This window comes from Zootoca vivipara, chromosome 7 (genome assembly GCF_965207765.1).
Source record: "Zootoca vivipara chromosome 7, rZooViv2.hap1.1, whole genome shotgun sequence".
NCBI lineage: Eukaryota > Metazoa > Chordata > Lepidosauria > Squamata > Lacertidae > Zootoca > Zootoca vivipara.
The window spans coordinates 18728997-18741951 of NC_142590.1; the positions used below are offsets into that span (position 1 = coordinate 18728997).

The 12955-nt window shown below is 40.8% G+C and overlaps 1 protein-coding gene across 2 annotated transcripts in view; it reads left to right on the top strand.

Moving 5' to 3' along the window:
- Nucleotides 1–12955, top strand: part of COL11A1 (collagen type XI alpha 1 chain) — a 248703-nt gene that overhangs the window by 84810 nt on the left and 150938 nt on the right. Inside the window, exons 6-8 of one of the 2 annotated variants that reach the window (XM_035122972.3) lie at nt 5170–5295; nt 5958–6065; nt 9374–9628. In XM_035122972.3, coding sequence (XP_034978863.3) covers nt 5170–5295; nt 5958–6065; nt 9374–9628 — 489 coding nt within the window. The remainder of the gene's footprint in view (nt 1–5169; nt 5296–5957; nt 6066–9373; nt 9629–12955) is intronic. The other variant, XM_035122973.3, reaches the window with a different exon arrangement.

A 12955-nucleotide genomic window follows, 5' to 3' on the forward strand; every position in this document is an offset into this window, starting at 1 on the left:
GCAAGCAGAGGGTGTTGAGGGAAGCCCAATGTCAGGCATGTGAAGGTTTGATCCAAGGCCTTCCTAATAATGCCCAGTGAGTTCACACTTTCTTTTGACCGAAATCCAATGCGCTAGAAATTGGACCGCACTGAACATCCATTAAACCGTGATGGCTTTGCCACAATATCCTGAGATATTAGATTTCAGCAGCCCGCTGGATTCTTTCCTAAAAGTGCTTACCAAGGACCGCTACACAAATTCAGAATAATGTGAAACGGAAGGAAAATTACAGCCACATTTTGCCATGAGGACTGTCTATTTTTGCTCTGTGAATAGAACGTGCAACCAACATGCAGCCTTGTTTTAGTGACCTTACATTTTGTTGAAATGTCAAAGGCAACATCCTAGAAGGACTAAAATATTTTCCAGTTGATCGTGGATGATGCAATTCAACCCGCTAAATATACTCGCTTTTTATATGTGCTTTTGCAGTTTCTCATTCATGAATGACGGGCTTTTCAAACGGTGCCTTTGGCAATGCTTAGCATAAATATCAATTTACTCACTGTCTGTGTGCCTTTTGTAAAAAAAAAAAAAATCTAGCATACTTGGCACAGTTTTTTTTTTTGATTCAGTCAATGTTTCTGTTTGTTTTGTGGTCTCTGAAGAACTTTTTCTAACCTGCCCTTAGCAATTGAATTAGCCACAGGATTGGCACAGTCCAGAGCAGTCACTAATTTTGCTGTCAGACTGATCCTATCATTATTTTTAACTAAATTGAAATATTATTAAACGGTATGCAGTCCTATTTTAAATGCTGAATAACTGATTGGCTGAGTGCTAGAAATAAATAGTAATGCTTGTCACTTAGCTCCATGGTACAGTGCCTGCTTTGCATGCATACAGAAGATTGTGAGTTCAATACCTGGCATCGCTAATAAAAATACATACAGTACATGAAAAAAATCAAGTGATGCGATAGATCTCTGTCTGGAATCTTGGAGAAATGCAGCTAGTCAAGATAGAGAATAATACTGGCCTTGGACAAACAAGGCAACTTTTAACGTAATTGTGGCGTATCCAGCCTCATATTACCAACATGCTAAAGTCTAATTAATGCATGGAAGGGGTTAAGACCATAGAGTGGGCTGTCCTGCCAGGCTTAGCTACAGTAGACCATTCCCCCTCACTTTAGGAAGAAGGGTTATCAAGCCTTTGTTCTTCCATTCCACCATGTGAACTCCTGCAAATAAGGAGGTCTGGTCTAGTTGTTCCGAGCTCAGGCCATGTGTCTTACAAGCCATCTTTGTATTTCTATACAAATAATTTTGAATTTAGGCACATTTATAAAAAGATGATAAAAAGTGATATATCAAAAGAGAAAAAGAATAAAGAAAAAGAAGATATATTTTAAAAAATACTCAGGATCCTTACAAAACACAATTGTATAGAAAAGAGAGAGAGAGAAATAGAGAGACCCATTATCACATTTGCTTCTCCCTGTCTCCCACCCTGAGAGATAGCTGAGGGAGGTGATTTTAACCAGGTGTTTCCATGTACAACACCCACATTCTTAGCTGTTGCATTACAGCAGCTCTGAAATTCGGAGGAATTACTCTGAAACACAAACCTTGTTCAAATGTCCAGCTACTGCCATCCCCAGCCACCAGGGGGGGTGCTTAGGGATGCTCGGAGCTAAGGCCAAACCTCTGCCCTATACTGTATTTTTTTAAAAAGCTGGGACATTTTAAAGAAGGGCACCAGCAAGACTAGTCAAAATCTGGACAGATTGCAATCTAAGCCTTTCAGTAGAAAGCCTTTACAATTTGATTGCATAATTTAGAATATCTGACCGCAACCATAAAAAAGTACTATATCTGTTTGTCACACTTAAATGCTTTTCTCCACCATAAAACGATTGTAGTGTACTCAATGTAGTTTTCGTCAGTGACAAATTTTCATTCATTTTTGTTTGTTTGCCCAGAGAAGCACATGAATGCATGCAATTGAGCCTCTTTGGCTGACTAGTCAGAGGAGACAGACATTGAGGTGTTACATTCCTCTGCAGACACAACCTATTTGTTCTCTATCAATAGAGCTTTCAGAGAGGCTGTGACACAAGAGGAACTATTTCTTATGGAGTTGTGCTTTTCAAAAATCACCTTCAGGGAAATGTGCCGTGTGTAAAGATGTCTCCTTTGCATATTATAATTTGACATTGAAACTCTCAGACCTATGCATTATAATTTATTAAGTACCATTGAAGAGCTTGGCGGGGAAAGATGCATTTTCCGCTTTTGATTTTATTTAGGGTTGATAAGATTCTGATTTCATTACATCTTGACTTGGTTGGTGGTTGGCAGGTTTGGGCCAGTTTCATAAGATCTGTGGGCCCATGTAGTTTTAGCTGCCTTTTTCTTGGGACCATAAAAAGGTGTGAAGTCTTTTTGGGCTAGACTTCAGACTCTATAGGCAGGCTTGGGCCCCGGAGAAAATGCCACAACTACCACCCTCGCTAATGACTATAATCATTTTATAGCTACAACTCCTCAACATTTATTATATGCTAGCAAGACAGGGCATGCCAAGATTTCTCAGGAAGGTTTCTGAGCCTTTAACAGTATAGCAGCAGGCAGAAATTCCACAGGATTTCATAGAATCATAGGCTTGTAGAGTTTGAAGGGCCCTGAGGGAAACACAGGAATCCTGCCTCTGTGCTGAATGGTCGTTCACCTGAGTTGCAGGTGAACTTTGGTTGCAGCCCAGCCAGGGCCGGCCCTACGGCAAGGATGGGGGGCGCAGGGCGCATGGGGGGCGCCGCGCTGTTGTGCCTGCGGCAGCTGCGCAGCAGGCGTTGGGAAACGGGGCGGAGGGGGGCGCCGGAGGGATCTCCGCACCAGGGCTCCAGATATGCTTAAGATGGCCCTGAGCCCAACACAGCTTTTCCCATCGGGGCACAGAATAGACCATTTACCCTTGCAGCTGGTCATTGGAATCCTTTTCAACCAGCCATGGGGGCTTGTGGGATTGCCTGCCGAAACTTTTATTTAAAACCAGCCAATCATGGCAGTTGAAGTGGGCGGGGCAAGAGTGGCAAACTGGAATGGAGAAGTCTTCACTCTGCTTCCAGGATATTGTGTGGTTATCTCACCTAAGATTCCCAACAGTACAGTATTCCAGCCATGCAAAATATCAAGAGATTTCTATGCATGCACATATCTCCATCCAAGCTGATTTTTGCCTAAAGCACATTCTCAATTGACAGAGTACAGCAGTGAGGCCAAGGCTTGTCAGCTTTCTTTCATGAACTTAATGTGTATCTGCTGTCCCTAGAAGATGGTCTCAAATCAGATGAACTCGTGGAGATTAAAGGGTGAAGCAAGTGAGCACAATCCCCAATCTACACGTCATGTGTACATGAATGAAAAAGTGACCAGGGCTTATGTTCATTTTTAATTTTGTGGACCTATTTTGTGGATAATTGGGTGGTGCTGTTGGACATCAACATGGTTTTAAAAAGCATACTGTATTTGAATAAAATTAAATCAGTTTCACACACACACACACACACACACACACACGCGCGCGCACACACACACACACACACACACACACACACACATATCTGTGAGCCCTCCCAGTGTTTTCCTAACATAAATGTTTACTTATGCAGCATTTATTTAAAATGCAGCTTAATAATTAAGTCTGAGAAAAGTGTTCTGATTCATTTTTGCCTGGGCATTAACAGTATGCACATTAGAGTACAATTGCTGAATTATTGAAAAATAATCCATATTTTCTTTTTAGAAATGCAAGCTTTCTTATCTACATTGCATTTTATGAAAAAGCAAGAGATATTGACATAGTACATCTTAAAAATTTGCCCTCCAGTTTCATAACCAGGGTTAACTAAGGCTCTTTATCTGTGCTCGCTGACCCCCACCCCTTCCGCTGAGTCCCCATCACTGCCTCCCACATGTTGGAGGGACAATTTCTGAAGTTGAGAAGCCATGGTGGAGGCTCCTTGCTTCGTTCTGAAACCTGATCACAGAGAGTTCTTAATGAGGCAAGGAGCCTCCCATCTTCAGATGCCCCTCTTCCAAAACATGGGAAGGTGCAGTAGAGGGAGTGGTGCCAGGCCAGCAAACCTAGAGTTGCCATACGTCTGGAATTTCCCGGACATTCCCAGGATTCAGCCATCGGAAACAATCTCTGGGCATCAACTCTGGGCAAAAGCTCAACAACTTTAGGCCAAAAAAGTTTGTTTCCAGATTTTTGGTTTTTGAAATACAGCAACCCTAAGCAAACCCAATCTGTGCTTCCTCTTCTTGTGATAGGAATAGCATGACACTGAATAGAGTTATTATGTGTGTGAAGATTCACACTGCAATCCTCTACCTGCAGCCTGCAGTGATTTTCTGCCATCTCCCTTATAAGGCCCATGATGGATTGAAACATATCACTTGGGCCAGTCTTCCTTTCCACTGCACTGTTAGGATGTCAGATAATGTTGTTGGCATGCTAGCACTGCAGGCTTAGAGGCTGCTATTCTGATTTAAACGTTGGCCCTCCCCGATGAGTAATGATTTGTCCGTTGCATACCCAACATCATTTTTATTGACCCTTCTTGGTGGTGGGAACTGCAGGAAAATGTTGACAATATGTTTCTTACAGGTAGTCAATAGGACCTGCCAGCTAACTAACAGCAGTAAAGAAACATAAGAAAAAGTTTTCAATGCATTATCACAGGGGTTCTGTGTGACTAAATATCAGCCAATTCTAAACCGGGTCATAAACCACCATCCTTTGGTTGCATTGCTGTAAAAGCAGGACTTTTTTCCCATCTGGAACTTGCTGGAACTCAGATCCGGCGCCTCTCAGGTGTGCACCATTGCCATTCTAAGAGGTGTTCATGGTGAGTTCTGGCACCTCTTTTTTAGAAAAAAATAGCATTGGTAAAATATAGCATTTTAATGCAACTATTCCTTGCTTTTTCATTACCTTCATGTTTATTTTATATAAATCTGAAAGAAAATAAGAAAATAAGGAGATCTTACTAATAGACGTTTGGTGCTTTCCCTCTCTTAACTTTTTCTCCCAAGTGAGTAAAAGAGCTTTCCATGACTGCTAATATAGTTTGCTGCCACTAACACAGCCACGCCTGGTATGTTTCCTTTCACAATTTAGTATGGAACTGAAGATTTAATTGAATATGACTATGACTATGGAGATCCAGATTATAAAGATTATAAAGACCTTGACCCTGTAACAGAGGGACCCCCACTGTACGACGAGATTGTCACACAGACTGAGGTAACGGCATGTGCTGTGTGTGTTGTGTGACGTCCCTGTCGTCTCCCTTGTGGTCTTGTCATGTGGTGTCTTGTGTTAGCTAAGCCTTTTGTTCCTTTTCACCTCCCTCTTGCCTTCCTGTTTGTCCCTAAATTTCATTTTAATTCAACAGTGGGAGAGCAGAAGACCACCAGCAATTGCTTATCTATCTATTTATTTGTTTGTTTGTTTTAAGCCTTTTTGACCTACTCTGCTTCCTTTCCTACCTCACTGCTGCTCCCCTTTCATTCATTTATGTTTTCCCATTCCATCTTTCAACACCTTTTTTCAGAAAAAGAACAAAGCCCCAAAGAAGAAGAAGAGGACAGTGGCTGCTAACTCAAAGAGCAACTCCCAAAAGTTCACACTCAAAAAATATGAATCATTTTCATCCAAGAAGAAGAAAAGCTATCAAGCCTCAGCAAAAAGCAAACTAGGGGTAAAGGTAGCCAAAAAAATAATCAAGATCTTTCCTCGACCAAGCTTGGAAGATCTGTGATGTTGAGAAATGAGTAGCTTGCCTCTAACCCCCAGTAGATGAATTCACCTTTGGCTAATAACACAACCCAATTGAACCGAGATTCCTCCTGCCCATTTGCCCTTTCTCTTTTGTGGTTAATGTCCTGTGTTCTCTTTCCTGTTAGGCCAACATTGTTGATGAATATAATGAATATAATGTGGCTGAAACGGACTATGGGACCTCTGAGGGCTATCAGACTGAGACTCCGAGCCGAACGACGGCACCAAATGAGGTAATGAGGAATGGAAAAGTATACAGGCAAGGATACTTCAAAAGATCTTAGTCCATAACTTTTACCCTGTCATAATCGGTTGCCGTCATTTAGTCTTATAAGAGATCCTCTAAGGACCAAACTGGCTTGTGCCATGTTCCTGAGACGCACACTTTTCCTCTAATATCTGGCATTTCGCCTTTCAGTTCTGCTTGAGAAATGACTCCTAGAGACTGCAAAAACGTATCTATCAGAGTTTAATCATATACATGTTTTGATGTTGTGCAGTATTCACCCAGCACAAACCTGACACAAGATCTTGCCCGTATTCGTGATTTCCCTGGCATGAGTATGAAAGGGTTAGTTTGGTGTCTGTTGGCATTGCAAGAGAGAGAGTCATAGCCCAAACAAAGGCCAATTGTTTAATGCAGGCATCCCCAAATTTGGACCTCCAGATGTTTTGGGCTACAATTCCCATCATCCCTGACCACTGGTCCTCTTAGCTAGGGATCATGGGAGTTGTAGGCCAAAACATCTGGAGGGCTGCAGTTTGGGGATGCCTGGTTTAATGGAAAAGAATGCAGTGACTGGATGGTGAGTGGAGGTAGAGAAAGGTCATAAGCAAGTGGCCTTGAACTTGGCCATTGATTCCCCATCCTACTGATAATGCTTTTAACTCTATCCTCCATAAATTCCAAACCCCCAACGTAGATATAGTCATGCACAACAATGTGTACTCTTCCAAGATGGTGGCCAGGATGCATTTTCCCATACACACAGCACTGTGAATGGAAACATGCACCTCATTCATACCATATAGTGAATGGGGATGAATTGGATGCATGAATCGCCATCTGGATTAACCACACAGTGTGGATGAGCATCCATATGCAGATCCATCCATACCTGTTCAGTGTCCATTGGCTCCCAAGTCAGTAAGGGAATCCATATGCAGAAGATGCTTCCATATGTAGATCTCTTTTACTAGAGTGGGAGTCTGTGTCTACTCTGCAGAATCAAGTTGCATTGCAAAGCTGTACCTCAGGATTTCAAATATGCCTTTTCTTTTGATCATGAATGGAAAGGTTTACTGGAAATTGTCCAAAACTGTCCTTTATTTTCTGTTGAAATTTGGACTGTGCAATCAACTGACATTTATGAATGTGGATATTTTGCTTCATAAATATCGACTTGCTATAAAACCATGGTTTTCCAAAGGTTTTGCATTATGCTGAAAGTTATTTGCTGCTCTTGTAAATAATTTCACGTTTCAAGTACACAATGACAAAATGCAAAGGTTATTACTTTGGAAAGTGCATTAAAATGCTTTCATAAAACAAAAAGCCAATGTTTTTTTTGTGTGTGTGTGTGTGTGTGTGCATGTGTTTCTGCGTGCACAGACATATATACATACATTCATAACAGACAAACTTACTTTTAGCTAGCAAGGCACAGTATTTATTTTTTCTAAAAAAGGGAAATAGATTTCAGTCAACATGCAATGCTTTCAATAAGTACAAAATCCTGTTATCTTGGTAGAGGCAAAATCCAAGCAGTTTCAAAATGTACTTTGAAAAAATATCAGGTTTTCTATTATTAAACCCATGCATTGACGCTTTGCATATGTATCAGTAGGCAAAATGGAGTGACTAACTTGTGGCTTCTCCTGTTAATTACATCTCCTGTTAGTTACATCAATGAAATAAACAATGCCCTCCTTTTTTGTGGAGCCTCCATTTAGATAAATGAGAGTTGTATAAAAGCACAATGGGTCCCACTGCTGCTTTGAAAATATACAGAGACTGGAAAGTTCCCATTTCCTATTACGCCTTATATCTTCTACCCAGCAACACTTCTGTAGTTTTCTACACCTCCCATTCATTTCCCAACAGGCTTCACATAGGAAGTTCTTCAAATGGATCGTTTCCCTTCCAAAACATTTCTATATCCCTAACCATGACCCAAACCTGTTGCCTCCATAGTTGGGTCCTTTTTTTATGTGGGCTGAGCATCTTGAAGAAAATGCTATCCAAATAATGCTTGTGCTTAAAAGCTAACGGCTTGGTTTCACATCGTTCTCATAACTGAGGACGTCCTGAGCCTTCAAGATGTATTGAGCGTTACATGTAGAAACAATGTAAACCATTTTCTCTCTGTTGAGACGCATACACTTTTAAGTGTACAAACAATGCAATGCTACAAAATGGCATTTATTAGAAATATTTCTTTTTCTCTTCTCTCTCTTTTTAACTTTCCGTGAGATGAGAGTGTTCACCATATGTTAGCAAATGTAATCTTCGCTCATTAAAACCAGAAAGTTATTTAACCACATATGATTAATCTGCAGTTTATTGTGCTTTCCCCGTTAATTTTTACTCCAGGAGTTGTATTGTATCCATTGGTGTTGATCAGCTGACCGCAATACTTTTTTCCATGGGAAGGGGAGGGAATCAGTTCCTGGCTTTACCACTCCCCCCTGAAGTGGAATGGGGAAGGGGATTTTTTCAATGATTTCCTTCTCCTCTCCCCCACATGGTCCCTCAGGGCACATTGAAATGGGAGTGGTGGGTGGGAGGGTGAGGTCACAGGAAGAAGTCTTGGAAATTGCTTTTCTCTCCGTTCCACTGATGGAAGCCTCTCTGTTAACTGAGTAACACCATTGGACGCAAACCATCATGTATTTTTTAGCAGTGAGGCTGATGTTAAAAAGTGTGTGAAGCCAAGTATGAAAACTTTGATGTACCTAGCATAAATATGACGTATTACAGCGTTAGTGCCTGTGCTTTGCCATATACTGCAAAATCAGTGAGTGAAAGTCTGGATCATCCCCAACTGAAGATTTCTAAATACCTCGGTTTACAACCACAATTGGTTCCGGGAGTCTGTACTTAACCTGAAGCATACTTAACCTGAAGCAAACTTTCCCATCGAAAGTAATGGAAAGTGAATTAATCCGTTCCAAATGAGTCCGCGGTGTTTGTAAACCGAAGTGGTTGTAAACTGAGGCGGTTGTAAACCGAGGTATGACTGTAGTTCAGTGGAACCAGGGTTTCATTTAACGGTTTTGCAAATGAAATAAGAATAATAAGAATAATGAATGTTTATGAAAGCATTGATTTCATTGCACATAGGTATGTGCATTCGGCGATCTTTTAATACCCCTGAAACTCTGGCTTCCCAGTCTTTCAGGAGCAAATTAGAAGATTCCAGCGCTCTTGTGTTATTTCACCAGCCATTATATTCAAATCTACTGAATGCTTATATTGCTTTACTAACAGTAATCCACATATTCATCCTATTCCCAAAACCTTTGCTGCTTATGTGAATAGCAAAATCCTGTTGAAGAAGTATTTGCTGAAGAATACGTAACAGGAGAGGAGTATAACTCTGAGACTAAAAAAACTGAGGAAACAGATTATGGAAACAGAGGAGTAGACCACAGTGAATCTGAAGTTGTGGTAGATGGAGAAGTAGGCGAATATGATTTTTATGAATATAAAGAATACGAAGAGAAGCCAACCAACCCTACTAACGAGGAGTTTGGGCCTGGTGTTCCAGCAGAGACTGATATCACAGAAACAAGCGTAAGTTGCGGACATCCAAGCTGCTCTTTAAATGTGGCAAGTGGTTCGTAGCTGTCTGCATTTTCCGACTGTTATGGCAGTGGTGGTTAAACCTTTTCAGGCCAACATTTGCACTGACCCATGGGCCATAGCTGTCAACCTTTCCCTTTTCTCGCAAGGAATCCTATTCGGAATAAGGGAATTTCCCTTTAAAAAATGGAAAAGTTGACAGCTATGCCTATGGGACCCACATGTGAAAGTGAGTATGGCTGAAGCGGGTGTAGCAATTATTATTATTTTTTAAGGACACATTTTAGGTGTGGAGGTCACAACTGCTTGGACTCACAGAGTCACAGAGGGAGACCCATGGGAGTGCTTAGTTTGAACTAGTTAAAAAATAAAAACAAGAGTGGGGGTATTGTGGGGGCAGAAAAATATTTTGCCATCACCTATGGCAAAATTTCCCAGTACCTATGGAAATACTACCCCCGCTAAAAATACGTATTAATTGGTTTTGAACAATTAGGAGGGCTACAAAAAAACCTATAGGCAACAGGACACCTCTGTGTGGTGGGTGTAGGGCCATGGTTCCCAGTGTGGGGCAATTTGATTTTTAAGGGGGGCAATTCGAGAATGAGTTATTAACAGTGAATTGCCTTTTAGGCTTCCTCCACATGACTAGGAGTTCACTTTTTTGAATACAGTGGTACCTCGACTTACGAACGACTCGACAACCAAATTTTTCGACTTACGAGTGGGGCAAATGGCCTCACGCTTACGAATTTCTTGACATCCGAACGGAAACTGCGGCTGTTTTAGATAGGGTTTTTTCGACTTACGAATTTTTAGATGGGGTTGCTTCGACTTACGAATTGTTCCGTTTCCAATGCATTCCTATGGGAAATCGCGTTTCCAGTGGCGCTTTCCGACTTACAAATTTTTCGACCTACGAAGGTGCTTTTGGAACGGATTAAATTTGTAAGCCGAGGTACCACTGTAATAAGAATTATATGTCATGGGGGGATCAGGATTTTAAAGATGCTTAGGTGGGGCATGGCAAAAAAAAAAAAAGGTTGGGAACCACTGGTGTAGGAACTTTATTGGCAGTTTTACAGCTGGGAGGGGATGTTTCATGTGTAGATGCTTCATAAAAATGAAACAACTACAATACCTTATGGTTATGCTCATTTCAAGAGTTAGGAGTTTGTTTCCAGGACTGAGTGACGAAATCCAAATTGGCACCAGCTATCATGAACTTCGTTTTCTTCCTTTCCCTTAAACTTGAGAATTCCTCCTTCATACCACACAATAATTGTGTTACCGGTCTCGGCGTTTCCTATGCCCAGTTAACCCGAGGGACAACTAAACCAGAAAGGAGTCGTGAGGTTCCAGAAGCAATAATGTTCACTAAGATTTCAAATGGAAGTAGAAGAGGAGGCAACCCTCCAGTTCCCATATATCTCATTGAGGAGGCCCACTAAAACAAAGATGGGGAAACTGTGTGGATAGACTCCCATCTCCTGTCATTCCCACCCAGCATGGTCAATGGACATGGATGATGGGAATTGCATCCTTACATTAAAGGAGCCTTCAATAAGTTTTGCCTGCAAATCCCACCCTCTGACCTAAAAACAGCTTGGCACCTACAGTCCTATTTGCAATATTATCTACATCTTGTAACTGATCTGTTCCCAGTCAAGGCTGTCATATGGAAGACAGCCAAGGCCCAAAGCAATTTTTTCCTTTGAATTCATGGAACAATCCTGGGGTGAGGCGGAGGGGGTGGGGTTTAAAAAATAAAGAACTTCTACTCATGTTTAATCTGTTCGAGATAAACCAGCAGCTTTCTCAATTATGCTTGCAGGAATGAAAAAATGGCAGATTGCCATTTGTAAGTGAATATAGTTGCTTGGATATCTAAATAAATACATTTGTGGCTACAGCTCTTCATTTGCGCCACAAAATCTTGTCCTGAATTTGTAAGCATGTATTTCAGTTTAGTCAAAGACAGGACAAAAGCCAGTGTTAATGGTAGTTCTACTCATAAAAGACCCATTGAAAATAATAGACATGACTAACTCTATTTTTTAAAATCATTTTTATTAATTTTCCAATAAAAAGAGCCAATTAACATATCCATAATCATAATCCAATTAAAAACAATAAACTAAAATAAAAAACCCAATTTACAGTCCAAATTATTAATTATTAATTTTTCCGGGTTCCCCATAGTCTGGACCTCTTGAAGTATATCTCCAATATCTTCGTTCCTGCCTTCTTTTTGTTGTTCTCATATTTTCCACTTTCCAATCTTAATGCTTTAAAGTTCTGCATCCCTGGCTATGCTATTCTCGATCATGTCAGAAATCATATATCCTTTCATCCATCAAATACAACTTTATGTGTAAATATGTATTTTTCCAACTGTCTATTTGCCAGCGCAGCTTTTCCTGACTTCATCGCAATCTTCCAATCCGGGCTGTTGTCCAAGTCTATCTTTTAGAGTTTAATGTCATAGCAACTCCCATGTTGTTAAGTTATTACAATCCGGGCTGTTGTCCAAGCCTGTTGTTTGATGTTAAGCATACTGTCCGCAATACTGCAATGTAAATGAACTGTATTCCACAGATATAAGTCATTTGGTGATCAGTCAGCTTTCAAAGACCACACAATCCCCCCTTCTGGGCCCTAGAAGGGGGGCTGCTAGATATCCATTTAGCCTTCTCTCTCGCTCATAATGAAGAAATTCTGCAAACAGATGCACTGTATGTTATCCCAGATTATTGTCTCAAGTCACTACAAAGTCAGCCAGCCAGCATCTCCCACTTCCCTCAAAAAGGGAGGAACTCTTCTCTTTTTTAAAATAATTTTTATTGGTTTTTTGACATATAACAACAAAACATCACCAACACACCAACCCCCAGCAGTACCTAAAAGAGAAAACAAGAAACTCTCATTTTTCTGTGCTGTGTCATATTAACAAGTGCCATCTTGTTTCTTCTTTTATCTTTATCAAGTCTTTCAAGTCTAAGTAAAGCTGTGCAACTGAATACTCAATCATAAATAGGAGTCCATCTGTACTTTTTTTTTCTTAATGAGGCTTGGCGTAGAAAAACAATTGTAGGTATTGAGAAGAAAAAAAGAACGTACCGATCACCTCCGTAATCCAAACACCATGATGAGAATCTCTTTGACATCCGAGCTTAAACACCAGGGACTGTGCAATTCTGCAGGTTTTTTCTCAGTCTTCTTCAGTCCAGACTATGTCTGTTTATTGTCCAAATCTAATTATTTTATCAAACAGATATTTCCGGCTATGTGAGTGGCTTCGGAGACCGCCAGCCGTGT